The 27,937-nt window shown below is 44.1% G+C and overlaps 1 protein-coding gene across 6 annotated transcripts in view; it reads right to left on the bottom strand.

The window, feature by feature from the left end:
* Positions 1-274: 274 nt before the first annotated feature.
* NDST2 (N-deacetylase and N-sulfotransferase 2) overlaps positions 275-27,937 on the bottom strand; it is a 128,054-nt gene continuing 100,391 nt past the window's right edge. For 5 of the 6 annotated variants that reach the window (XM_021548854.2, XM_021548874.3, XM_021548864.2 and 2 more), the window contains 13 exons: positions 23,228-24,623; positions 17,109-17,196; positions 16,779-16,933; positions 15,100-15,285; positions 14,574-14,702; positions 9,420-9,602; positions 8,522-8,618; positions 7,252-7,375; positions 5,627-5,801; positions 5,228-5,398; positions 3,785-3,894; positions 2,201-2,303; positions 275-2,046 (listed from right to left, as the gene is read on the bottom strand). In XM_021548854.2, the coding sequence (XP_021404529.1) occupies positions 1,921-2,046; positions 2,201-2,303; positions 3,785-3,894; positions 5,228-5,398; positions 5,627-5,801; positions 7,252-7,375; positions 8,522-8,618; positions 9,420-9,602; positions 14,574-14,702; positions 15,100-15,285; positions 16,779-16,933; positions 17,109-17,196; positions 23,228-24,220 (2,640 nt within the window). In that variant the 5' untranslated portion in view covers positions 24,221-24,623 and the 3' untranslated portion in view covers positions 275-1,920. Of the gene's footprint in view, positions 2,114-2,200; positions 2,304-3,784; positions 3,895-5,227; positions 5,399-5,626; positions 5,802-7,251; positions 7,376-8,521; positions 8,619-9,419; positions 9,603-14,573; positions 14,703-15,099; positions 15,286-16,778; positions 16,934-17,108; positions 17,197-23,227; positions 24,624-27,937 lie in introns of all 6 variants that reach the window. The other variant, XM_021548891.2, reaches the window with a different exon arrangement.

Here is a 27,937-nt window from a genome sequence, read left to right as displayed (position 1 = left end):
AGCTAAGCTCTGCTATGGCAGGCACAGCAGCTGGAAACAACTACAGTAGCCAGGAATGGCCCCAAAGTCACCACTACTGCAAACCAGTGAGAATGAGTGTCAAACTCCAGGCTGCAAGCTCTAGCACACTGCTTCTATGTTGTTTCAAAGGTAAGTTAAACACCACTGCTGGCCTTCCAAATACCAGCTCAAAGACCTGGAGGAGGATTTTCAGGTTTTTTTACCCTTGTACCAGTTTAGGGTCCATGACACCACTCCAAATCATCACAAAGAAGAAAAATAAGTAGTACATTTATTGAATCTCCACTTACTACTACTTCTAGCCTTTATTCAGACACATGTGCTCAGCTTCGAGAGCCAAGAATTTCTTCATTATCATTCAATGTGAATGATGCTGTACATGAATCAAGTGCAGGAAGTTGTGGGCTTTTCTCTCTAACAGGAATGAGAGAGGGGTTTCTAGTTTTTCCATCTGTTTTTTGGCTGCACAGAATAGCCCTTTCCAAGGGCACATGAAATAAAATACTATATTGCATACTATATACATTTACATACAACGGTAAATGCACCATTCATTCAGAAAAACACAATACCTAAGGCTCAATGGAAAAGCTCAGTTGAAGCAACTTCTCTCTGGATGAGAGAGAAGTGGCTTGTGACAGTTGTGGAAGTTTCCATAACTTATTCATGTGGATCCTGCCCCTCGCAGCACTCTCCAAGGACCACCTGTGCCTGGGAAGGAGGGTTCAAAGAAAATATATACAACCATGATGGAGGATTTCCTCTGAGAATAATTATCCAGCAACTGCAGGAGGAGGCAAAGTACCTTAGTGTACTTATTTTACCATATGCAGAATGCCCCTTTTAGGCATAGGAAGCCACTTCTGGTGCAAAGTCATCCCTTTATATCTGAACTTACTTTTAACTGTTTTTTTTTTTTCCTTTTCTTGTTGGGCTGTTGGCATGCAAGAAGATTAAAACAGTGCTAGCAACTGGACTATGTGGTAGGGGCACAGGACTGCTGGAAAAGGATTTTTTTTTTAAGCTGATCAGACATGGGGAACTGAATTGCCTGCTTTCAGCTGTAACATCAGCCTCATTTTACAATACCTGAGCTTTGCCTCCCCCTGCTTCTGTGCTGCACTTGCACACAGCTCCCAAGTGCTCTACAGGGAATTTACTGCACCTTCGTTATCTTTTTAAATGTCTTAAGTCCCTGCAGAGAAATACTTGCCATGTTGCTGCCACATGTGGCAAACCTTTTTTCTAAGATAATAAAGCAATTCATTGACCAGAGTCACTAGACACTGTATCACACCCAAAGCACTACAGATAAGGAGAGACAAGGGTACCTGTCTCTCTCTGTCCCCACAGGTGCAGTCCCCACCATCCCCATGCAGCGGTACAGGCAGGAATGAGGTGGTTTTGGGCCTCACTGTGCCAACTAGACTATGGATAAAAGCTGGGCTTCACTGCACTAGATTCCCCTTTTATTAGGCTGCTGCTCTTTTCTCAGCAGTGGGCTCAATTGTCTCTCCTCTTCCACCTTTACTTCTGGGCTCAGAGTCACATATTAACTCCAGCTCGTGCCTGTTTCATAGAAAAGTAATTTAAAAATACACAAAGTGTTAACTCTTCTCTCTCCCCTGCTCTAAATAGGCCTCGCATTTCAAATCCTTCCTCTAAGTAAAAGTCAAATTGTAGTAGCACACCATTAATACTCAAGAATGTGACTTGCACTCTATGCCCCGAGGCAGTGTCAGGGCAGCAGCCCTTTCCAAGGGTGGGGCAAGGCTCCACATTTGCACATTCTCTGCTCCTGCTGCTTTGTCCAGTTGTTTTGGCTTGACAAGAGATGGCATCATAGCACACGTTGGAGCACCACACATCCCAATGGCACTGGGGGCAAGGGAGTCCCTCTCAGCTCCAGCTGGAGTTCTGCAGTTCCTCTCGGAGCCAGGTTGGAAGGGGCTGCCCCAGTCTGTTCATCAGCTTGGATAATTCAATGTTGTGCTCCCGGTAGAAGTCTCTTAGAAAGAGCCGTGACTGTGTGGAAAAAATAGACCACATGAGCATGAAAGATGTTCCCCTCAACACATGCTCCACAGGTCATCTAGAACAGATGGTAGGAAAATCCATGTGGGTTTGCTGGGATGTTTCTACATCTCTTGTTGCTGAGAGATTTGAGACAGCTACTCACCAAGGAATCCATATCGGGGTATTTCCTTCCTTTACTCTTTCCTAGGCATTTAGTCTTTCCTCCATCTAGCAGCTGGCACCAAAATCCTTTTGCTTCATCAAATCTGAAAGAGACAATTATCTTTGAAAGATACAGCCACATACCCAATTAGCAACAGCAGAAATTAAGTAACTCCAGCGCTATTTCCTATTTTGGTGTTCTACCTATTTATTTTGTGATATTGGTTCCTTGGGTTTTTTTTTCACTGGACTAATTTGTCAAGAAATCTATTACAAACATGACAGTTTCAGCTTTATGCAAATTTCAGATGTAACATGGTTGCACAATTTGTCTTTTCAGCTGGGGGGAAAGATAATAATCAGTTTTTTGGTGTATGTAAATTATTTTAAATCTCCTCTCTATAGCTGAGTATTAGAGAATCCCCTGACTGTTTATAAAGAGTCAAGTGTTTCTTTTCTTGCTAAAACACAGGCATGAGGCAATGCTGGGAACCTTGTCTGGATCTGGCTTGGTCTGTCCCTTCAGCTGGCCAAAGGTGAGCTTGAGGTTTGAGCAAGTCACCTGAAGAAATTTGAGGCAAGCTGACAAATCCCATCTCTTTTCTGACTGGCTGAGGGGCACCAGCCAGTACCACTACTGTAGATCCTCCATTCACCATCAGCACCTGTGCTGCAGCAAGTGAAGCTTTCAAGGAACCTGACATTTCTCTAAATGTGTTCCTTCCTGGGGAGCTGTGTGCCACCCCTTTGGAAACAGCTGTAGGGAGAGAACTGAAATAGCTGTCCTCTCTTTGCTGTAAAAGGAAAGGGCAATTGTTTTGTGTCTACATGCATGCATCCCCACCCACCATCCTCAGCTGGAATAGGCTGTGACAACAAAGAAGATGTGAAAACAGGTTTCAGCTGCAAAGAACAATATGCAGCATCTTCAGTGGGCTTGCAGAGTTTCCACTGAACACTGGTATGGCCACAGTACACCTTCAACAGCACTTAATCTATTCAAATTAACTTTACGTGCAGCGTGGGCAAGATCACAGTCACAACTCGGTAACATCCTGTAACTGTAGCAGTGAGATGGTGCCTCTGCTAATGCTCCCTCAGACAGCTCTGGGCACCTGTCAAATCCATGTCATCTCTAATAACAGGCTCTTTACCTCAAAACTGTGCAGTGCGGCCCTACTCTCCATCTGGGTGAAGATATGAGCAGATTGTCACACATTTTTTATCATACCTCCTCTACTTTTTGTCAGATACAGGTATAACACAAAGCATAAGGAGTGCTAATAATTCCAACACCTTTTCTGAAACACAAAGACCAAATGGAAAAAACATCATAGTTACTGCTGTGAACAACTTCATTCTTCTCCATGACAGTGTCAAAACCTTGTCCTTCCCCTATAATTTCAGGAAACACCAAGGTGTGATTCCAGTCTCCACAAAGCATCTCATGCTATCTGAATCTAATTTTAGGGTTAGGCATAACCAAAATGTTGGTAGATCTTGTGATCAGAGACAAGAAGTATTCTTTCAGTCATGGGCTTCCTGGCTGAGAGAGCATCCTCCCAAAATGGAGTTATTTCCCTACCTGAGGGCCTGGGTGTAGTTGAAGAGTGGTGTAACTCCCAAGAACTTCTGGATGTTGTCCATTACAGAGGCAGGGTTGTGTCTCAGCTCCTGACCATCCACAATGAGAAGCTGAAAAGAGAACAGTTGCCTTAGCCACTACCAGCTTGTGCTGACACCTCTGAGCTTCCTCCACCCCTAACTGCCCTGGCCTGTGAGTGCAGGCAGCCAAAATCTGTCTGTTCTAGAACAACACAGTGCAGGGATGAGGTCCATTTGTCACCAGAGATAGAGAAGTTATGATATGGGCCACAAGTACCATATAACAGTTCAACATGACAGGATTTGCTTAATAAAGTTGTCTTTGGTCAAGTGCTCTGTAACTAAGCACTAAGGCCCAGCAGCAACATGTACAGATTGTCCCTGAAAACCTTTTTTTTTTGGATGTCAGCAGCCATTGTGCTAAGTATTCTCCTGTTACATGTCTCATAGACAATGACCAACATTTACACTAATAAATTACCTACTCCAAAGAACAGAATGGAGCAATAATCACATGAACTGAAGACTGTCCTGTGGTAAGAACAAGGAGGCGTGTGTTTGGCTCCATCATTCCTCACAGCAATAACCTCCAGGAACAGTAAGGCTATGAGATACAAGCCTAAGAATGCTTTACCATCTCTCTTTTAGTCTTGACAGATCTGTCAGGTACAGTTCAGGCTGTGCTGCTTGGACAAAGAATAAGAGACCAAATGGACATTATAAATATCTGCTGGATTACAGAATAACTCCAGCAGGAGAAAGAACTTGAAAAATCGTATCCTGACTCACAGTTATCACATATATATATAGACATAGATATAGATATATAAAGATATAAAGATATATAGATACTCAGACAGTTTAGAAACTTCTTCATAATTTAGAGACCTAAATAGTCCCCAGTATCTATTTATTTGCATTTTTGCAAATTTATATACAAAACACCAAATCCTGACATCTCTGCAGTAAACTTTCCCTTCAGCAGACAGCTAAAGGCTTCACAACATGAGAACTAACAAGAGACAGAGTCCACGAGCCTCTCTGTAAAGCAACAAAACCACAGCAAGTGGCTGAAGACCTTCTGGGCCTGAAGAGGGTCCCTGGACTGCAGACTGCCAAGATGAAAAGAAGGGAGTGCTACCACTGCTGTTCTTGCTGAAATTCCCAGTACTGTGGAGCTTTCTAGGAGATCACAGTATCCTACAGCATTCATTTCCTTTTACAAATACAATAAAGTGCAAGATTGGAGTATTCAAGCCTGATTTCTTACCCACTCATAACAGAAGAAAGAAAAAGCTTTTGTTCCAAAAGACAAGAAAGAAGGTAAAATTAAAATTATGTGGGGAGCACATGCTTATGAATCAGTTTGTTCCCCTCTCCTCTACACTAAACCTGCAAGGGGCTCCACAAGACCCTCTCCTACCTGCCCAGAGGGATAGTAGGTCAGCCAGCGCTCCAGGTGTGTGGAATACCAGCCGGGGAACAGGCATCGGCTCTGCAGGTTGCGCAGCTCCTGCGGGGCCTGGGATTTCGCAGAGATCACTTGGTAGAAGGTGTAATTGAGCGCCACAGGGTCATTGTGAGCACGCTGGTGCTGAAAAACACAAGCTGAATTCAGGAGCAGGAACACGATTCCACCTTACGCTTCACAGTGCAGACCCGGATGACTCAGCACAGCCACCCACCAATGCCTCTGTATGTGAATCTGTCCACACCCTGCAGGAAGCCTGTCTCCTCTAGGGAAGCCCATCATGGGCTTTCTACCTTCCCCCACTGAAATATCTCTGTGGCCCTTACTCCCAGCACAGCGCAGGGAAGTTACCTGATACCATGAATAGGCTCGGTCAGCAGGGTTGATCAGAACAGTAATGATTTTGGCTCGAGGCAGCAGGGCTGCACCACGTTTTGGTACCACCTCTGTGTCAAAGTAATTGGCACTCTTCTCAAACATGAAGTCTGTGCTGGCATTGGAGGGAATGGGAAAGAAGTCCATGTACCTGCCAAACAGATGGGATGCTGATGAGCAGCATGGCCCAACAAGAAAAGGTACAGCCCCACAATGCCTTTACTCATCTTCAACAGACACAGCTGCAGCAAAATTGCACCTCCCCAGGAATGCAGGGGATGAATAAAGGAGTGCAGATTAGCAGACATGCAATTCAAAAAGGGGCAGTGGCACATGACAAAGTTAGTTGAGAAATGATAGAAAGGTAAGAAAGTATTTTGCTGAGAATGTGTTCCCTGGGCAGTGGAAGGAAAAACCTGAGGGTAAGGTCCAGTTGCAAGCTTTAGCAGGAAAGATTTTGACCAAGTGTAAAGTCAGAATCATCTGCCTGCCTTGTCACCAGCCGCTTGCTTAAATCTGTCTAAAGCATTTGTCTCAGTGCATAGCTGAGGTGCAGGGTAAAGAGCTCTGCCCTGCCTCACAGGAGCTTGTTGAATGAGTAACATGGAAACTGTAAGATACTTGATTAACAAGGTAAGAGGGTAAGGCAGTTTGGGGACTGTGAAGCACTGGCAGGCTGATCTGTGCTCAAATCTAAGCTGTGCAACAGACACAAATTCCATGTTAAATATAAAGATTCTCCCTGTGCATGTGCGATGCCACACTCGGATCAATCTGGAGGGCTTTTCCAGGGGATGCACATTGAAGCTTTCACTTTCTAACCTGTCAGCTAGTGCAACTGGCACTGTAGTGCTTGACTTCGGTGAGCTACACTCAAGTACTAACCATCTTCCAGTATAGTTTCAAAAGTCCCCTAAATGATTAGAGAAGTCCATCCCCCACAACTCATGGGTAAAGAAATCCCAGAATGCCTTTGTGCCACACAGTCATCCCTCAGAGCCACACACAAGGGAGGCCAGTGCCACTGTCAACCAAAGCTACTACTTTGAGTAAGGCATACCTTTAAACTTTCTCTCCCTGGAAACACAGTGGCATAATAGTGCCATGGTGACACTAGAATTTCCCTGCCAGGTGGAAACTTCTACATGTAAACACCAAGGTATGCATATGGATACTGGAGCCACCACAAGGAACACAGTGGTGGTTCTGAGTGTCAAGGCCTGAGAACAATAGCAGGGAGGTTGTCCCCTCCAGTATTATGTGTTTTAACTCTGAAACCACTAAGAACTCTGTAATGAGAACACTGCTGTCTTTTTCGCATGTCAAGGTCAAAGTAATTTCATGACAGCAGCGCATTTAACAAAGACTTGCTGAGTTTTTAAAGCTAAATCAGGCCTGCAACTCTCCTGGTGAAGAGTCAGTAAAATGAGAAACTACTTGTGCTGCTCCTGGGACTACACAGCTGGGTTACTAAGAAAACAGAATGCATGCACTGAGCAAAGCAAGGAAAAAACAGCTGTTCAGAAACAGAGAAACTGCTAAGGGGGACGAGGTGGACATACAGAGAGACTCAGGAGAAGGCAACGTGTCAGGTTTCTTACCAATCGATTCCTTTGTGATAATTGGGGCCATTAAAAAACTGGATCTCCTCAAAGGTGGATGGACTTGGGAAGTTACTGGTGACAGCTGGATGCATGGTCAAGAAGAAGTGCACAGCTGTTGTGCCTGCAATAGGAACCAGTTAATGGGACCTGGGTCACACATAATGCTCTGGCTAAATTAAAGGCTACACTGCAAGAAACAGTTCCTAGATGGGCACACTCCTCTCCTTTGTAGCTGACCAACCCTGTAGTTCATGCAGGTTACACCAAGCACTGCTCAGTCAAGTTCAATCTACATTTTAACTCATGCAAATGATTTGAATTGCCTCCTTTGCAAGACAGCTGCCATCCATGTCAGCTACTCCCATGCCAGTGGCACAGCCATACTGTCACGTGGCAGAACACAAACCTGCCACATGAGAGGTGGCCTGGGCAGGAGGTGTGCTAGGGACAACATTAGTGTCCTGAGGTGAGAACTCCACCAGAGATGCCTTGTCCTGCCTTTGCTGTATGTTGCTGAGATGTTTTCCCTTTACCCTGCTATTACTGAGCCACCTGCAACTAGCCTGGGTCATGATACAGGAGGGCTCATGCTGCACACACACCATCAGAGCTTCCCAGTGATACAGCCAGGGGACAGCAGCTCTCCTGGGACAAGCTTTGTTCCAAGTCCAGGATCACCATTTGCTGTGGATAGCTGGTACTGCTGCTGCACTGCATTACACAGAAAGCCAAGGTTTGTAGACCTGGTGTTAGCTGAAGAGGTTTTGCTCTGTGCAGCCTAGAAAGGAACTCGTCAGTACAGTATATACAGCTATGTCACTGCCAACCACAATGCCACAGCAGTTAAAAGGTGGTGACAGAGATCAGACAAAGGCATTTCTCTCCCTCCCAATGACAGTGACATGAAGCATGCAGTGGGTACACAGATCTGCAGCAATAAAAGCACTAGGGGACATTCACTGTAACATTTTCTACGTGTGTGTGCTTAGTCCTGCGGATAGCCTGTTTGTGACACACTAAGGTCACAGGTTCTCTGAGCTTACGTGGACAGCCAAAACAGGTAAGGCAAGCCAAGCACAGTGCCAGGGGGGAAAAGTACTGACAGACTTGCCAGATTTAGGTTAGAACATATCTGAGATTATCTGAAATGTCCTCTGTGGCCATTTGGCAGCTTGAGCAAAGGGCAGCAGATCTACAGCACAGACCTGTCCAGCTCTCTGCAAGAGTGAGATGGAAGCTGCAATCTATGTAACAGTGTTCACATTACCAGTTTTCTGAGGTCCCACGATGAGGAACTTGGGGAGTCGATCACACGTTTTCTCTTTCGACCAGATATCCTTGTGCCTTTTATCATCACAGGGATTCTGTAGCACAAGAGATGACATTAAGCATTATCACAGAAGGTAATGGCAAGGGGAGGAAAAGCTGGAAGGGCCAGTCCTCTTGGGAAAATGCTATTAGCATATGAAGAACACTTCAGAGCCACGCTGCTGCTCTGCCAGGCATCAAGTATTAAGTAAAAACACTGGGGACTATTTTCAAAAGCTCCAGTGACACAAGATCCAGAGTCCCTCTGAGAGTGTTAACCACAGGCCTTGCCCTATGTAGCCATACTAGGCTGGGCCACTGTGACAGCACAGCTCAGCATCTGTGAACTTCTGGCAGACAGACAACTCTATCACCTTCAGCTAATTTCATCTGCTCATTACCATGCAGAGAGTTGCTGCACTGGGATAAAATGGAATAAGTGTGTTTTTATTTAATGAACATGAATTCTGCAGTGTGAAATTACTTTGAGATTAATCACATTAACATGCCTGCAAGTTCCTCCAGAACCAAACAGGGCTCTTGCTTGCACACTTTACATTTCACAGCAGCTTGTTCTAATACAAGCCCTTTAATGACCCAAATGCCTGCAAGGTGGCCCCTGGTCATGTATGACAGTCAATCCCTGTCCCTCAGCTCACACTGTGACTGTGTCCTGCTGCTCCTACTCCCCATCTCTTCCACCTTGCCATGTGCCACAGGCAGCCTGAAGCCACAGATTTAAACCTAAAATTTTATGCTTTACTGCTTTGCACTCTGGATCAGCAGTCTTGCTACACTTCAAATGTGGGATACACCTCTTACAAAATCACCAGGAGCAGTAAAAGCTGCCTTCTCACCTGCCACAAGGGATTCTTCTCCTGAGGGAAGATTTCAAAGTACTTTTTTGCAAGTTGAACTGGAGGCAATGTTTGCAGGCGAAGGTTGGTCCAGCACTGCACAAACTTGACCAGGCTCTCAAAAGTGTACAGTCCAAGACGGTCATTTCCATAGTTGGACAGGTGTGTCATGAAGATGCTGATCTGAAAATAATGAAGACATGCGATATTGGTAAATGAGGTAACAGAACTGTTCCTGCCTAGCTTGATTCCATGGTCAACAAGAAGCTTTTCACAACTCAGACTTCCATGGTTGTCTTGGCTGACAAACGTCCATGTGCCAGGAAACAGTGCTTGGAAAACAAGATCTCAGTAGAGGAGCGTCACAGACCGCTCAGTAATCCCTAGGAGAGGTGCAGGGTCATGATAACTGAACCCTGGATCTGAGTCCAGAACAGTTTCAAAATCCCATTCAAGTGGCTCTAAGACATTTAGGTAAACACGGCTTAGTCAGTAACTCTCTACTAGTCAAAAACTTTACAAAGCCTCTTTCATGGGAAAACAGGAGCTTCCCTTCCCCTCCCCAAGGCACAACCAGGGCAACCTCTTGGGTCTGCTACAGCAGGGCAGCAGGCCAGGGAAGGCACACCATGCTGCAGGGCAGGCCACACAGTACAGGGATGGTTGTCACAGGAGTCCTTCCTGGGCCCACAGGCCATCAGCTTTCACTTTCTTTGGAGATGTCATCTGAAATGTAAAGGAACAACTGGCAACTCCAACTTTAAAACATAAACAGGTGTGTCTGGGGATCTGAACAGGGACTGCAAAGAGACACTGCAGATGGATATTGTCCTAGAAACAGACACCAGCTGGTAAGTTTTAGCCTGCAAGAACCTTCAGCACAGGCAGCCTCTGAAAAAGGTCCTGCCAAGCTTTAACATCCATGGGCAAAGTGGCTCTCAACAGCCGTGGCAGCACTGCAGTGCTCAGGGGGTTGTGCACTATCTCTGTTGTGCCAAGCCAATTCTTCCCTCAAGCAGATACATTTTCCTCCTGTCAGTTTTTCACTATTTTAACATTTGGAAAAGAGTATGAAGGACTCTTGTCAGCTTAACTCTAGTGTGTAGTTTTGTTATGTCCCATGGAATTTGGCATCCCAGTGCCCATAACACAATGGCACTTTGCCAGGCATAAACCACACCATGGTAGAAGTTAGAAAAACAAAAGCAGAACACTGGGGCCAGTGGAGGAACGGCTGATTTAGCAGTCCTTGTCCAGTGTCTGCAAGTGCAGGGAGGGAAAATGACCTCAGTCACAGCAGGGGCACCCATTGCTGTACAGTCCTGGGTTCAATTCTGGTGACACCAAGTAAGGTCAAGAGGCAATGACAGACTTTCCTGGCAGGGGACAGGAAAAGAGCAAAATGGGGAAGCAGGAGACAGATGGTCTTGGGATGAAGACATTTGCTGGCACTGAGGAAGTCTGAACTCAGTTTTCTACCCAGTGTCACCATGGGCTGGTCTCAGCAAGAGAAGAGGTACTGATAGAAAGCAGCTCCTTGTGCCTGAGCCATCCCCAAGACTGTATGAAACAAATCTAATTCTGTCCATAAGAAGCTCACAACCCAGCATCTTTGGGTAGGCAACAGAAAACACTGGTAGGACTCTGGGACACATGGAAAGTAAGTGGAGATCAAGATCTATCATGTTTGTCTGTCTGTGACTTTTTCACTTCTGGTTCCCTACTGAGCTGACAGAGAGGCTCTGCCAGACAGGCTCTGGCACCTACACTTCAAAGAGCAGCATCTGCTCGGTGCTGTTATGTAAGAAGGATGTGGTAAATACAACACAGAGCAGAGGACAGAAAGATCTGTGTAACTGCAAGGCATGACGGCAAAAGGATGCATCTCATGTTGTATTTTGCCCCTTTCTGGGAGACATCAGGAAGGTTCTGTGACAGCAAAATACACCTCATCCCTTTGACTTGCTGGTGAAATATGTAGAGGAAAAAATTGCTGCATGAGAAGTCTGGCTCACTGGCACAAATCAAATACCGCAGCAGGGAAGAAAAAGGAGACTACCTGGGACCCCTTCAAGATTTCCAGAATATAAAAACAACCTGCATGTGCTCCAAGTTAGCAACTGTGTCTCAAGACTGACTAAATTTGATAAAATGGCTCACACAGGTGATGCTGTCACCTGCAAACAGTCCCAAGCAACTGGGTTTGGAAGAAGAAAAGACAAACTCAGCTGATAAGCCATTTCCCTCGACTTTTGAGTGTGCAGTCATGGCCTGTAACATGTGCACTGTTTAACAAGGCCTGGCAGCCTGCTCTGCCCCCATCACAGCTACTGCTGCCAGAACAGCTCCAAGCACTACTTCTGACATAAGCTACACTCAAGGGCCATCTCCCTCCCTCCCATCCACAACCACGGACTCTGCAGACTGACTTGGAAGTAACACTCCGTCCTCTCCCCTCCCTTCTACTGTCAGTGTGCTGTGATTTCCCTTCTTTCACACTGAGGAAAGATGAAAGCAAAGGTCCCAGAGAGCCTAGCATACAGAAACAGAAAGATATGAGCACCCTTGCAGTAATAGCAGCTGTGGGCACAACAGTAACCAGCCTGAGCAGTGTGAGCAGCAGTGTTTGTGAGAAGCAATCAGCCTGTGCTCAGGATCAATAGCTATTCTGACATCAGACCTTGTTCACTAGTCAGAAGATCAAACATCTTCTGTTTGCACTGTGGAGTTGATCATACACATACAGGCTTGGAGACTCCTCCATGTCACTTAACAGGAGCTGGAAGCACCAGAAAGGACTGAAAGAGCCTGGTCCAAGTCTGCTACGGATCACTGCTGGGGCTGCAGAGCTGGCCAGCTTTCTATGACCCCTGAGATGGCTCTATCAGCAAGGGGAGGAATGCAAGGTCTGACTCACTGTGCAAACACCAGAGGAGCTTAGAGCACTGCACTCTGCTCTGACACACAGAAATGCTACACTGCCAAAAGGAAGTAGAAGTGTAAACATGGGAAGCATCCAAAGGTACCTGAAAGAGTTTTAAGTCACCACAAAGAGCGAACAGTAAATCTGGCAAATAATCTCATCCCATCCCAGAACATAATTTTCCTAAATTGTATTTGGATCACAGATTATTACCAGATGCTTTGACCATCACATCTTATCAGTAAATTTTATTGGGTAGTTCTAGATACTATGTTTCTGTTAATTCTTTGGCACAGCCTCCTAGATCAGTAAAGATCTCTGGATTACAACCTAGCAACTTGTTTTCCGGGAGAAACCTATAGCCTTTACTTTCACGGAGGCTGTTTCTGCATGCTTCAATATTTGACAATTACAGAGTGAAGCAAGGTGCAAGTCACCCAGCATATGGGAGCGCAAGCCCAGAAAAGAAATTGTCAAGAGAAAAAAGCAGTTTCTTTCCACTTGACTGGTCACTCCATATGTAATGCAAAGAACAACCTCCTCCTTACTCCAAACTTTTATCAAGCAGGAAGGTTTGCCTGTGGTGTGTAAAGAAAACAATTCTGTCTCAGGCAATAGGGACAGAAGGCTGGCTTCCAGACCTGAAAGTATAAACTCCTACAGCTTTTTAGTGGGGCTGTCATAGACCCACAGCTTCTGCAGATCCCACACAAGCCAGAGCTGATCACAGGCTAACCTTCAGTAACACCAGGCCTGTTTGTCAATTACAGTCTGTCTGCCTGGTGCACCCAGAGTACACTGTGAAGGCTTTTTCACCCTCAGTTTTACTAAACACTAAAAAAAGCAAGAGACAAAGAAAACAATAAAATCACTGAGAAAAGGTTGATCTTCTGGTTTGCTGGTCTTCTACAGCCCTGACCAAATGTGGCTAAAGCTGCATATTCAACCCTGCAATCAAGGTGCAAAAGAGACAGGGAATGAAAAAAAACATCATAGTGAACAGAGTCACCGGTGTTACATGAAAAAAATCCCACAAACAAGTACTCAAAGACTGGCACTGGTACTCCAGGGATCCCCCTTAGGAAACCAGCCAGAACCAACATTATTCCTCTCAGATCTGCCTGCATGGCTCCTTGTCCATACTCAGGCACTGGTAGAAAAGGTGTATAAAGGAGAAGGAAGGTGGTAGAAATGTGGAAGTCATGAGAAGAGATTAAGCATTATTATATTCAGGCGTTACTACAAAGATAGACATTCTAAAATAACTGTCTAAACTTTGCAAGGCAATATCTATTCAGAGAAATGGAGAACAAGCAGCTGTGGGTCAAATCAGCTTTAGTAAGAAAAAAATTCATGTGGGGAACTGAGAAAGTTACTGTATGACCAAAAAGAGCAGCATATCTTCCTGCTGCAGCCAACAAGCAGAAATAGGAGGAAGTGTGTTCTGTTACTGGAAAGGGCTACCAAACTTCATCTCTTGATTCTACCCATTTAGAATTTTCTAAAAATGACCAAATTTTATTGTATCTCTTGCCTCCTAGTACACCATTACAGTGTCAGTGGGAAGTGAGAAACTCATGTGATTTATTGTCCATGGTTCTAAGAACGGACTGCAGGGTGTTGAAGGTACTACATTTGCTTAGTGGTTTAAAAGAACTGTCAAGTATTGAAAGAAAAGGAAACACCTCTGTTAGACCCGTATCTCGCAAAAAAGCCTTAGTGTAACAGCTACATCACAAAAAGACAGAAATCATTTCAAGTGTTTGCATACTGAAAGAAAGGGGAGAACACTTCATAATGAAAGCCCAGCAAAGGCAATTATTGTGAACAAAACTCATCAGTAAACCAGGGGAGAAGCCAGCAGGTAGCACATGTGCATGGAACAGGAGGAGCCAAGGCACATCTCACTTGTGATTCATGATGACAGAGCAGCCCAGGTAATACCCCCTGTGCCCATGGTCAGCATGTCACCCTGGCTTGTTTTCTGTCTGCTCAGGTTGCACCTCTCAACACACTCAGTACTGATGCTCCCTTGCCAGCGTGTAAAGCAAAGCACCATTAACCAACAGGTGCTCCCTTGGACCTCCATTTCACATCTCCTTAGCAAAACACTGGAGATACCTACACTGTCTTGGGGTGACACTGAACCTCCAACAAGATCTAGTCCTTTCCCATATCAGGCACATAAGCTGGGACAGCTGTGCACAAATTCCCCTTTCAGATGAACTTACTGGGTTCAGAAGTACCGTCAGGAAGAGTTCACCACCACGAATGCTCTTGTCCAACTCTTTTGAGCCACCAGGATATTCATTATAGAAGATAGTGTGAGTAAAAAGACCACAGGTCTGTCGAGGCAGAACCTGGCAATATCAGAAAAAAGCAAAGTTAGACAAGAGGCAGATGCAGCAGCATCTGTGTGAGAATGAGTCAAAGCAGCACTTTATGAATCAATATAAAGAGTAAGGGGTGTAAGTGGCATAGGTGCAGGAGACTCTTACTATTCCTCTCAACCACTTAACTCATCACACTGCAAACAAACCTCTGGGATTTAAATTTAGTCTGGATGGGCTTGGTTTTGCTCTCAATTCAGTACTGAGCCCTGAATTTTTCTGAGAAACACTGAACTGGCCTTAGCCAAGTTTTTCTTTGCCTCACTTACTGATTTTGGAATCACTGATGATACTAAGATTAATATCTCTGATGCAGGCCATGAGAAGACCATTCCCTGGGCAGTCAAGTGGGCTCTGCTGTGCTCACCATGATTCCATTATGGATGAATCCACGGCGGTACCGGGCAGGCCGCAGGTGTGGGTATTCCTCTGTGCTCGTTACTTGGATGCTCCAAACAGATTTCCATGCTTCATAGAGCTGTGTGTGGACAGGATAAACCCCAGAATGATGGGGGGCTACAGCATAGCCCATGTCTGTGGGAATCCCATGCTCCTGGAAGCAGAATACACAGCCTGATAATTCGGTATTTAACTAATAGCCTTAATGAGGAACAATATTTACCAACAGCATTCAAGCTGGAGCAAGATGACAGAGGAACATGGAAACTCTCTGGATTGGGAAACCTGAAATACTGCTCATACTTCTTGCTTTATGCATCTGTAGAAATATAGGGGCAATTCTGTACCAACAAGGACATTCAGCACTGGTAACAGCTGCTGTAAGAATGGTCTTGTAGCTTGCAGCTGTGATAGGTCAGATTAATTCAGAACCTTCAGGTCGGGCTCCCTGGTTACTACAAACTAATCAACGCTGTTAAGTGCACATCCCATTCCCACAATGCCTAGATGTGAGTCACCAGAGAAGGAGAACAAAATTTCCTTAACTGATATAGAGGAAAGGAAGATGACTCAGATCTTTATTGTCTCTAGCAATTCAAAGAAAAGCAGACAAGGAGCAAGAGACTATTGCAAGTGAAGATATGGGGCCTGGAGCTCCATTAAAATTACAGGAAATTTCTGAATTTTTTGGGTTTTAATTCCACTAAATGGTTCTGGTAACAATTTCGATGATGACAGTTCTGCCCCGGTGGTATATGATAAAACCAGAACCCCTAAATGAAGCAATAACCTTTTCTGACTGCTAGCCTGTTTTATGTTAAGTATGTATAATTGTGTTCTGTGCTTTGTCTCTCTTTGCAGAAGACTGCATTGTTATTTAACCAGGAAAAGGAGGAGCCTAAATTGTTTCTATAATGCTGTGACTGTGCTCTGCATTCAAGATCATTCCTAATCTGTGTGTCACAGGAACACAAGCCTGTTATTCCCAAGGGGATTACCATCAAAAAAACCAAACTAGAGGTGAAGAGGACATTTCTTTTCAGTGAAACATGTATGCTATATTCAACTCTGAGCTGTAAGAACTAAACAGACATTGTTCCATCAATGCAGGATGTTCAAGGCTTCCCCCTCCTCTGCCAAAATCCAGGCAACTTCCTCTGTGCTTCCTAGATAAGTAACTTCTTTCGACATTGTGTGGAAGGCCAGAAGAAGGGCTGTTAGCAGACAGAGTATTTTATACTACCACCAGGTGACTTCCTTACAGAACCACACTAAATAAGGATGGAAAAGGAAATGCTTGCTCACTGCCAGAGTTTGTAAATTAATTGCATTTGGATGGTAATTCTACAAGTTCACACCTCAGGAAACAAGAGCCTTGGGATTTTCACCCTGGAATGTAGCAGAGCTGCCTGGGGCCATGCAGGTGCTGGGAAACATTTCCCATGGAACAGGCAAACATGTGAATGGTGTTTCTTGCCTCAAGACAGCAGAAGGCACATATCAATTTGAACTTCCAGAACTGCCTTGCTTAAATGCAGCTGAAATACTAGACTAGTATTTGGGTTCAGTGCAGTCCAAACAGCTATTCTAGGAGAAAAATGTTTAAGGATTAGCAACATAAAGTAAATAAACTGCAATGTTCCCTACCACAGCGAACTGCTTGTTCAGCTTCATCTGCTCAGCCAACACTGTGACATTGTGGAAAAGATGAGGCTGCATGTGACTCCACATGTGAGGGAACCACCAGAACTCTTTCCTGTGCTTGAGCAGCATGTCATCCCCTTCATCTTCCTCATCTGTACCTACAGAAAGCAGAAAAGGAAGTGCAAAATCAAAAGGCAGAAGAGGAGCTCAGTGTTTAAAAGCAGTGGCTAATCCCCTTCCAAATCATGCTCCCTCTACTGCATTACACATGACACACACCCCAAGATGGGGGCTGCATGCAGCTGCTGAGACAAAGGAGTGTCAGGGGCTTACCTGTGTGGTAGAATTTCCCTGAGAAGCCCAGGTTGAAGGTGAAATTTGGGACTAAAGTTCTCAGCTTATTCTGAGTGCTCAGTAAAGCCTGTTTGAACAAAAGGAAAAAGAAATGTTCATATTCATATTTTTTTTCCTCTATAACATGACTTTGTGCTCCACTGGTGCCCAGTTGAGTCTGAAGAGGTATCACAGGAGATGGGGCTTAGGCATTGTTTCCCTTGGAGTGGAGCAGAGCAGGTAAGTGCTCCTCATACACAGCCTTGACTTGAACTAGTTCTGCTGTACTAAATGATGCCTCTTTAAAACCACTGTCAGATCATGCTCTCCACTTCAATGTGAGGGACCCAGAGTGTCTGTGCTAAGGCAAAGGGACAATAAATCTCACTTGAAAGCAATAGATTCTTTAAATTTTACAGGTTCAGCCTCAATGCTCCCTTCCTCACCCATGTTGGCTGGGCCTTTGCTAATGAAACTCTGCTCCTTCTCAGTCTATGTGCTAGCGAAAAGAAGGATGGGGCAGCCTATGGTGCACAGATGAAGGAAAAGAAGTCAATAATATCACTTAACTAAGTGATAATAAGGGAGGGGGCTTTTATTTGGAGAGGAAAGGTGGATTCTCAGAACTACCCATGCAACGAGTCCTCCACAGCAGAGAGGTTTCCCTGACTTTGACTTCCCTTGAAAGTGCTACAAGACACTCTCAATGCTTCTCTATGAGGGAACTAAGCTTTCGGACTTTCCCCTACAGACACACTTCATTGCCTGTTCCTCATTCCCACATCCACACAGCACTGACACCAAATGCAGCCTGGGACAAATTTCAAAGATTTCACCTTTCCATGACCATTTGCCTACCACATCTTTACCTCAGTCCCCACCCAAGAACAGTAATTTGATAAATGCAAGGCATGTGACATCTCCAGAACCTATCAAAAATACAGGCAGTGCTTTTAAAAAGTGACACGCCAGGAACACTGATGGCTGAATCCTACTTTGCAGCACAAGACCCAGAACAGGCAATGAGAGGTCAGGTTCCCCTTATGTAGCCCAGCAAGACACTGAGACTCACCCCACACATCAGGGAGCACAGACTAAGAGCTGTGCATGTCTCCTCAGAGAAACATCTGTCTGTCCAGATGATGGTTTACAAGATCACTTCAAATCTGGGACCAGCACCTTGAACACATCACCCAGTAATTCAGACAGGAAAGTGCCACTTTCTTTTCTTTCTCCTGAGCTGTCCCAAGACCCAACATATCCCTCTGCTACCCTGAAAGGCACATCCAGTTCCCCAAGCTTGGTAGGAAAGTGGTGGGAGGAAAGACAGCAGTTAAGAGGCTTAGCATTCCTCTGCACAGAAAGAGATTTAAAGCCTGTCTGGGGTTACCATGACAACACATCTGTCTGAGAATAAATCCTAAAAAGCCCTGCTCCAGCAGGCTGCAATCCTTTGTGTCCAGGGAGGGAACACGGAGGAACTATGGGGGCCCCAGGAACTCAGAGACTATGGAGTCCTATGGAGTCCTGCTTTCTGGCAAGTTTCTTGTTAATCCTGTGCCATCCCTCTGCTGATGCTGGGTCCTTGTCACAGTCACAGCTGTAAGGTGGCACAGGTTTGAAGAAATGTCTTTCCCCTGAACAGGATAAAGGAGACTAAGGTGCCAATATTTGAACATTTGTTACAACACATTTTGCATTCTGTGTTCCCTGGTTCCACGAGGTCTGTAAGCTGCAGTAAGGTGCAATAATGCAGGTGTGGGAACAGGCTGAAGATGGCACTTCTCTCTGCACTCTTTCATAAAGATGAATACGACAGTACTAACCATATCTAAGAGGTGATTCAAGTGGTATTTCTTTTGTATCCATAATATGCTTTAAGACTCAAACAAAAGGCAATCAAGAGTTGTGGAGTAGGCTACCCCTTAAGAGAGAAAACAGCCAGCCAGATGTGAACAGACCTTCATTTGCATATTTAAGCAGTTCAGTTGCTCAGATGGTATGAGAGAGGGCTAGCATTTTAGCTATCCCCCACCTCTAAAAGCCAGACTTTATTCCCCTAGAAAACTGCCTGCCCATCCATCCATCCCTTTTTATCTGTTTTTATATTTTATTGTTATCTTTTCTTTCAAAAAGCCTTCCAAGATACAAGCCTGCCCACTAACTAGCCAGAAAGGCCCCTGCCCCAGCTATGCTTCCTGCTAAAGCTCTGTAAGGCTCACCCCAGCACCGATGGGGTTCCCAAAGAGATTCCCAGCACTGCCACAGGAATTCTTAAGCCACATCAAGGCCAGACCTGCTTCACACTTGTCACAATCTATCAGAGCATTCACTGCCATGCACAACCTGTATTTCTGGAGGTCTTCAGTACTTAACTCTGGCAGCCATGCTGCAGGCCCAAATGACAGAAAACCACATTCCAAGGCATATTTCTGGACACAATGGTAAAAATGTCCAAGCTTCACTCTGGTGTTCAACCGCCATCATTTTAAAAAAGGCTTTTTAATAATATTAAATTACAATAAATATTTAATTTTAAGCAAATGTTAGGGGAAAACAATTTAGAGTTGTGCCTTTTGTTGCAGTACATTAAATATCTGTATCTCACTGACAGATCTGCAAAGATTTCCTCAACAGTCACTTACAAGCTCTTGATGCCATCCAGGGAAAAGAAAAACTCTCCTCATTCTAGGAGTGAGGAAGAAATCAGGGAAAGTCACATCACTCTGACTGTATTGGGAGCTTCCTTAGGACCTAATCTTTTTCTAAGATAACAGGGTGTCCTTGGCATTGGAGTAATATAGGGCTAAATCTTAAGGCAACTCTGCTTCTTAAGCTAAGAAATTTTTAACTTCCAGAAATGTTTGCAGAGAATAGAGCTGTTCTACACAAAACCTAAATCATCTATCTCAGCTCCCTCTAACAAGAGGCAAAAGAAAAAGGTGTAAATAAGGCTGAGAGTCAGATGCTTGGAAAAGAGAAAAACATGACTCTAAGAAAACAGTACATGGGCAAATGAAGAGAAAGAGATGATAAAAAAAACAGAGGAAGAAAGCTGAGTGCTTTTGCAGCCTCTTCTCAATGCTCATGCAAACCATACTAGGAACACGTGGCAGAAACACGGTCCTGGCAGATACTGCACCAGGCAGCACATTTTTGAGAGGAGTTCCTGCAGTTTTCTTACCACCCAGCAGTAGCACTGGCAGAGCTCAAAACAACACTGGCAAAAAAGAAACTTATCATGGCACTGGGATGTCTACCTCCTCTGCAGTCTTAGAATCAGGGAGTTAAAAATTGCAGGTAAAATCATCCTCTACAATTTAGAAAGACAAGAGCTGTCTGACAGTCACCCTCACTAGGTTTTCTCTTCTGCACCCTCACCATTCATAATCCCAAATGAAATTACTGTCCTTGATTTTCACTTAGGTTTCTCTCAGACTCACTTGCAATGATTGTTCACTATTTATGCCCTTGCAGAGATTACCAGTAAAAGAGGCAAGAACTCATCTACTTAATCTTCTTTCCTCACACCTAGAAAGGACCACAAAAGCCAGATCCTTTTGCATTAGAAACGGCTTGTCTTTGCTGGCCAGTTTCATGTAGGTTTGGTAAATTCCAAGGATTATGATTTTAGAAGAGACTGAATGTGGAAAAAATTGACAAGAGAAGGGATTCTCTGAGATTTTGTTTTGTTAATTATGTGCAGCTCAAATCTCTGGTAAACGCTACAAAGGAAAAACATTTTCCTTGTGCAACTTCCAACTGTTCCACTTCTATTGAGGACTGCAAGCTCTTGCTGCAGCCTTTCAGCAGAAACAGGAACTCAAGGGTTATCATCTTTAAAGGAAAAGCAAGCACAATTCCTTTTTTTCTTGTTAAAGAATAAAGCTATTCAGCTCTCCTTTAAGCATCACAAATAAAAACATTTCTCTTGTTTAAGACATGTACTATGGGCATGCATTTGATCGAATTATATTCAGTGCTTTCTTTTAATAGTCGTTTTGTCTAGGAAGGTCTCTGAATGTAGACCTGCATATGGCAAAGAGGCTCACTGGGACAGCAGAGTCAATTTTATACCTTCATACAACATCCAGTCTTCAAACCACTACCCTGACCACTGTAATCTAAGCTTTGAGATAAGGAGCTGTGCATTGAGATATCAGCCCTGAAACAGAGCTTTCATATAAAAGGCCAAAGAAAATGCCAGCTGTTCTGTTACTATTATATCCCCCTCGCTCCCCATGGTGAGAGACTATCAACAAATCCATGTAGTTATTTCTCGCTTTTAAAAAATAAAAATTCATTAACCTCACGTGGCTTTGCAATCAGAGAGCTTCTTTTAAATGGATAAATCTGGGTTTTATCTGCTTTGCCTGAGATTCTCTGCTTACTGATCACAGATTATTCCTCCATTTCACCCTGTTAAAACCCAAACAAAGCATCTTTTGGAATAATCTTGTCTGGGTTTGTTTTTAACATCACTAGAGCAGCCTTTGTTCCCAAGAGCTCTGGCCACCTATCCTGCCTTCCCACATGGGTCTGTAACCTGCACAAACACTACAGAGGTGAGAATCTCTGAATCTCTGCTGGTTTGGACTAGTGGGTGTAGGGCCTTCTTAGGACTAAGATAACATTGTGATCCTTCACAAAAGGAAAAAAAGAAAAATAAAATCTCTTTCAGAACATTTCAGCACTTCAAAGCACAGGGACACTGAAGTGAAATGAAGAAAATTTCAGCATTTTCCTTAAATAAATATTACATACAAAACATAAAATCTTGAAGTCCTAAAGCCTTGGAGATGAACTAAGACATAAGCTGCATGGATGCATAAAACATGTAGAAAAGGTGGTAAGAATCCTAGGGAGATGGAAGAGGGCTCTTGGGAACATGCAACAGACAAGGTTCAGGTAAGGGGCCAAACCTGTACAACAGTATTCTTCTTACACCTTTGCCTCAAATATTTTGCGCCTTGAATGGAAGTTTAAAGGGTGCTTCACCTTGAAGTTATTTTGGAAATGTGCTAAAACAGTTGCTGTCACAAGCTTATCACCATCATGCCTGGTACCATCCAGGAGTCACCTGAGGGCAAGTGGTGAATGGGAATCCAGAGTTTGTACCTATGGACAACCTCAGCACACCTGAGAAACAGGCAGTGAACCTCCCTCAATGGCTACAAACCACAACTGATGGAGAAGACACACAGAGAAGTCCTTGTCTCCATAAAGCATCACATGCACATGGATCACAGACTTAACAGAACACTTATCATTACTTTGAAGGACACAGAGAATCAGAAGGAGCACTTAAGTTTGTTACCTTTTTTCTACTTATTTTTATCTTTGCCTGTCTCAGTTCCCTCTCCTCCACAAAATCTGTCTCTCCCATAACCTTTCCCAATAGGTCATTGTATTATTCCAGGAACTGCCAAGGAAAGCAAACCACAAAGCTGGCATGTCTCTCTTCCAATTGTGAGGCCACAGAGATGGTTCTCATGAAGGCTTGGTCTGACCATGTTTTTCTGATGAATTTGTTGATATTCCCTCAGGGATGAGGGCTGCTTGTGGCAGATATGAGGAGGGTGCAAAGGGTAAGAGAAAACCCTTCCTTTCTCAATTTAGTTGTGTGTTGAAAAGCTAGATGGCTAAAATACAGACTGTATCAGTTTACACTGCATGAACTGACCTACAGTTTTGCAATATAATATATACAGCTTATACATATCACAAATAATAATAAATACATTCTTCTGTTCTGTTCTAACACAGCTTGTCTTTTCCTTTTGAACAGCAGTGTTTACAGCTACAAATAGGTTGGCATAGGAAACCTGCATATACTTGTTTTTACATCAAAGAGGAGGCAGAATAGACAACCACAGCCATCTTCCTCTTAAACTGAGAGAGGCCAGCTCCTAAAGTGCTCCTTTTCAACCTGCAAAACTGTTGAGAGCATCACACATGGTGCCTCAGCATCTTGCAGGCTAATTCTCTGCATAAGATGAGTAAAACTGCAGCAATAAATGCTTTCCCCTCAAATTAAATGCCATCTTGACTTTCCCAGTACACCACACACATCAGAAGTCCATCTAGAACCTCTGGAACTATCTGCTCTAGGATTTTACCTCTACATCAGACACTTTCATGCGAGTGCCCTCTTTTCCCACAAATATATCATCGATGTCAACAAGGATGTAGCGATCAAGTGTCAGACAGAGGCGTTTGCCAGTCAAGTAGGCAATGGCATCCACGAAAATGAGTTTGTGCAGCCAAAAATTGAGGTTATTGCCAAAGAGAACCCGCTGGATCCCATCATGCAGACCCAGGTCCTGCATCACTGTGGCATGCAATGCTTTGTGAGTGGCCAGGTGAGGAATGGACTCCGATGATTTGGTGCTGGCCAACAGCACTGGCTCGTAGGTGCTGTGGTTTGACTGAAACACAGTCCAGTCATCACCTGGCAGAGGACCCTGCTCCACCTCATTAGCCCGGGTGACGTAGAGCAGGGGAGCACTAGGATTGATGTGATAGTCCCGCAGCCCCAAGTTGGAATGTAGGAAAAGGGGGAAACCCTTGAGCTGTGCACTGAGCAGGCTGTTCTCATTAGCTTTGAAAAAGCCAATAATTCCCACTCCATACTCTACACAGTATTTGTCCAGAAGCTCTCGGTTCCAAGCATCTAGATTCACATATTTAAGGATGTTCTCATAGATAATTAGAGCATAACGTCCTCTATCTTTGTCTGTCAGGGTGGGCATATCCCCTTTGCCAGGGGCAATCTCTGTCCTGTATTTGAACCGGCTGGATTCCAGGATGGCCACTATTTCCTGCCCAAGCTGGGAGTAAATGCTTTCCACAAAGACAAGCACCACAGGATCTGTGCGTGAGGTGTCCACAGATTTCGTGAGCCTCCAGCTGGCTTGAGGTGGGATCAAGATGCGGTGCTGGTTGCTGCAGTCACTGAAGGGCAGGGGTGGTGGCTCCTTGATTTTGGGACTGTTAGTGACGTAATAAGCCAGGATGCACATGGAGATCAGGCTGAAGGCAATGAGCAGCAGGATCAATCTGTGGAGCTCCAGCTGTCGCACGTGCCGCACCACTTTCCACAGCTGAATCATGGTGAGGCGGGTGGCTCACCCCCTCCTCACGCTCCGGGCCCACGTTGTGCTTGGAATCTCCAGTGGCACCGTGGCAGTACCTGGCAGCAGCTCACAAAAAAGAAAGTGCAGCTGCAGAGAGAGAAAATGCTAAAGCAAACAGCTACAAGGCGAGACTCCCAGAGATCTGCCATTTATTTCAGGTAACCATGGCCCTCAATTCCCATCGCTCTTTTGTGTGCTTCCTCGGGCTCCTCTCCTCTCACTCACAAGTCTCTGGAAGAGCAAGGTTTCCAGAATCTCCCCTCCAGTAGCAAATCAGACTGTCATTCTGTGCACAAGCAGTTTCAGCTCAGCCTTCCCATGTGTCCTGTTTCTCATTTAGGTGTTTCACATTCACATGATGGCACCTTCTCTTTGCATCCTGCAATTTAAAAAGAAAAAGTCAATTCTCAGTATGATTCCAGCATTTACGAGGCTTGAGATGAAATGGCAGGACTAGAGGGTGATAGGGTGGCAGCATCACTTGCCCATCAGCAGGTCTGGTCCCTGGGAAGTGTCACACCCCATTTGTGTGGAAGCTTCACAGAACAACCAAATGGCCTTTGGAAGAAAGGTCCTGACAGTGCACAGCAACTCAATATTCACCTTGGGTGAGATTGTCACACACTTCAGCAAACAGAGCCAAGTATCTGGCCTTCCCCCAGCCCTCTGAAAGCCACCAAACAGAAAGCACGAAACCCTTTTATTCTAGCCTATTTTTCACAGCTAACAAGCCAAGGCTGTCCCATTTGTCCTGGGAACTCATTTTCTTCCAGAGGTCACAAAATACAGCTCTGGAGAGGCACCATCCCTCAGGCAGCACAGAGGGCAGGGGACACAGGCTCCCACGCATTGCACACTTAAAGGTTGACAACTGATTCAGTGGCAGCTGGAGATGAAACATCTCCTGAAACCTTCATCGCCTTCTCTCATATGCCACTGAAGAACATGAAGTCAGTTTTATATCACCAACATCACAACATAAGTCTGGGTTGGTCTCAAATACATGAAAACCTCCTGTTATGAAGCTCTCTTACCTCTGCTTTGTCTTCATGGCAGCAGACTATTTCACCATATGTTGTGATTTTTTCCAGGAAAAAATGCCCAACAAAGGCAGCAAATAACAAATAATCTGAAACAACTAATTTTCTCCTTTGTTTAAAAATAAAGTAAAACTCACAGTGGAGTCTGCTCTCCCTTACCAGCAGTGTAACTTACCCACAGCAATACCCTGGTGCCTTTCTGGGAATATGAGCACATTTTTGAAGCATACCTGCTGCCTCTCCCAGAACAATGCAAGAACACCTTCAATACCAGATGTTGCTCACCAAATCAGTCATGCTCATGATGACCTCTCTGTAAAAACTTTTTTTCTTTAAAAAGTTTTTTTAGTCACCCCCCCAACTCCTTCAGACATGCTCCATCACATACAGACCCTCTAACCACCTGCTCAACTGGCACAGCTTGCAACACCAGGAGGCACAAGAAAGCAATAGCAAATAATATTACTAAAAGAGATCTTCATACTTTCTTCATTCCACCCATTTTTGCGCTTTTCTGTTACTACCATTCTGACAAAACAAAGAATATGATAAGACTAGTTTGTCTATGAATTCAAGGCATACATAAGTTTCTTATATAGTAAAGCCAGGGGTTTCTAACAACCAACTCCACCAGAAAATGGACTATGTGTGAGATAGATGCTTATTTTGTAATGTGTATTACAAGACAGAAAAAAAATCCTTCTGAGTCAGGGAAAATAGTTCATAGATGAGTCCAGAAGTCCCATTCTAAAGACTCCCACCAGGCTGTTTTCCAAACTGTTGGTGCAGCTTGAACCAGAGCAAAAAACCACAAACAGATTTTATATGAAGAGATATAATACTGCTAACTTTATGACAGCAGATGGAAGAGAGTCAGAGTGCTCTTTACACAAGCCTTAAGATGATCATTAAGTATTATCTCAAACAATGCCTCTGCTATAAGCTCAGCAGAGCAGGGACTTTTCTGTGTACTGCACAGTGAAACCTTAGCCCTGATGAGGTTTTCAGAATAGCTGTAGACTGTCAATATAAAGTATATGACACAAATAATTTTCCACTGGAAAAACTGAGACACAGCAAAACTTATTGAATGTTCACTGCAACACGGCAGATGGATCAGGATTTTTGGTAGAATTATCCCTGTTCCCAAGATTCCAAATGGATTGGGGTCTCCATTCTCAAATGGCCCTCTGTAATGACAGAGATGGCTTTGGAAATGCAGCTCAGTCAGCAACAAGTTTTCTTCATCACAGACAACTGATCATCTTTCAGTTTTGTCTCTACATACTGTTAACATTTTACTGGAAAAAAGACAGGGGAGAGAAAGTGAGAAATAACTATGTGAAGATGTAAAAACCAGAACCTGTATAGTTGTTTCTTTTCCTTGCTACTGATTTTGAATACCTGGACAGAGCATAGAACATGACTTTTCAAGTCAAGTTCAGCCCCTGTAATACATCAGGAATTCAAGTGTATCAGCATAGTACCCAAAAACATGTGCCACCTTCCAAAAACAGACAGAAAAATAACCTTTCCACTTCCACAACAAGCCCTTCCCATCTCCCTGACTGCAGGAAGACTCCAATGTTACCACCTTCCTGCTTGCCATAACAGCTTCAAAGCTGCAGAGAGGCAGAAGCCAGCAGAGGCAGAATTCAGCAAGGCAGAGAGAGGTAAAATAGAAACTTACTAAGAATGCTGTATCTTTTTTATGAGGTGAATTCCTTGTAAGACACAGTAATACATGGCTCTATGCATAACGCAATGCTGCATGTGTGAGAAGTGTCTTCATTCTACTCCTGTGCAACAAATTCATGCTGAACACTTCACTCAGATTCCAATAATGGTCAATTTTGATGGAGAAACTTGAGAATTCCAAGTTATTGCCTACCCAAATAACTCACTTCCTTTTGCTTTTCAATTCCATTGAATAAAATTGAAAAATAAGAACTATTTTGGATTTAAAGATTCACTATTTTAACATGTATTAGACACAAAGTTGTTTTTGCAGGAGATAATAATGTAAAGAGGAACTCAGAAGCCTAAGTGTTACTTCTATAAATTTCCAAGCAACTGTTTCTGGGGTAGAATTTGTAATCTAAACACCAGGGTAATGGTAAGAAAATCAAGAAGATGTTGATTTATGCAAAAGTCTGGCAAGGTTCTACTTTTACAATCCTTCATTGCCAAAGCATCAACGTGGAAAACACTTCCCTGGTTGGACTCATTAATCTCTGCAACTTAATTTTAACTTTTGAACTGACTCTGTTTTTTAAAGAACTGTAGCTTCAGTTTCCTGGTTATCAGTTTAAAGATGAAAATCACGGGACAACTGGATTATTCTGTAGAATAAGAATGAAACCAGAGTTTGAGCTATGCTGCCACACCTGCAGTGCCCAGCTGAGGGGCACCAGGGAGAAGAACCCCTTTTGCTGGGCACTTCTGAATCACAGCAGTGTTTGGATAACAATGATTCCATTCAAGCCTCTAGCGAAGCTCCCAAACAAACCCCCATTTGTTACATGGGTGAGCTCAAAAACACAAATTTAAGAAAAAAAGGCCAGTATCAGATTGCTGCTCAAGAATCTGTCAGCTCCGATCTCTTTAACAAGGCTTCACAGCCAGAGAGCACGCCAGCTGGCATGGGATGCAT

Source organism: Lonchura striata, chromosome 7 (assembly GCF_046129695.1).
Source record: "Lonchura striata isolate bLonStr1 chromosome 7, bLonStr1.mat, whole genome shotgun sequence".
Lineage (NCBI taxonomy): Eukaryota > Metazoa > Chordata > Aves > Passeriformes > Estrildidae > Lonchura > Lonchura striata.
The sequence above is the reverse complement of the archived record's forward strand: the minus strand, read 5'-3'. Positions and strand labels throughout refer to the sequence as shown.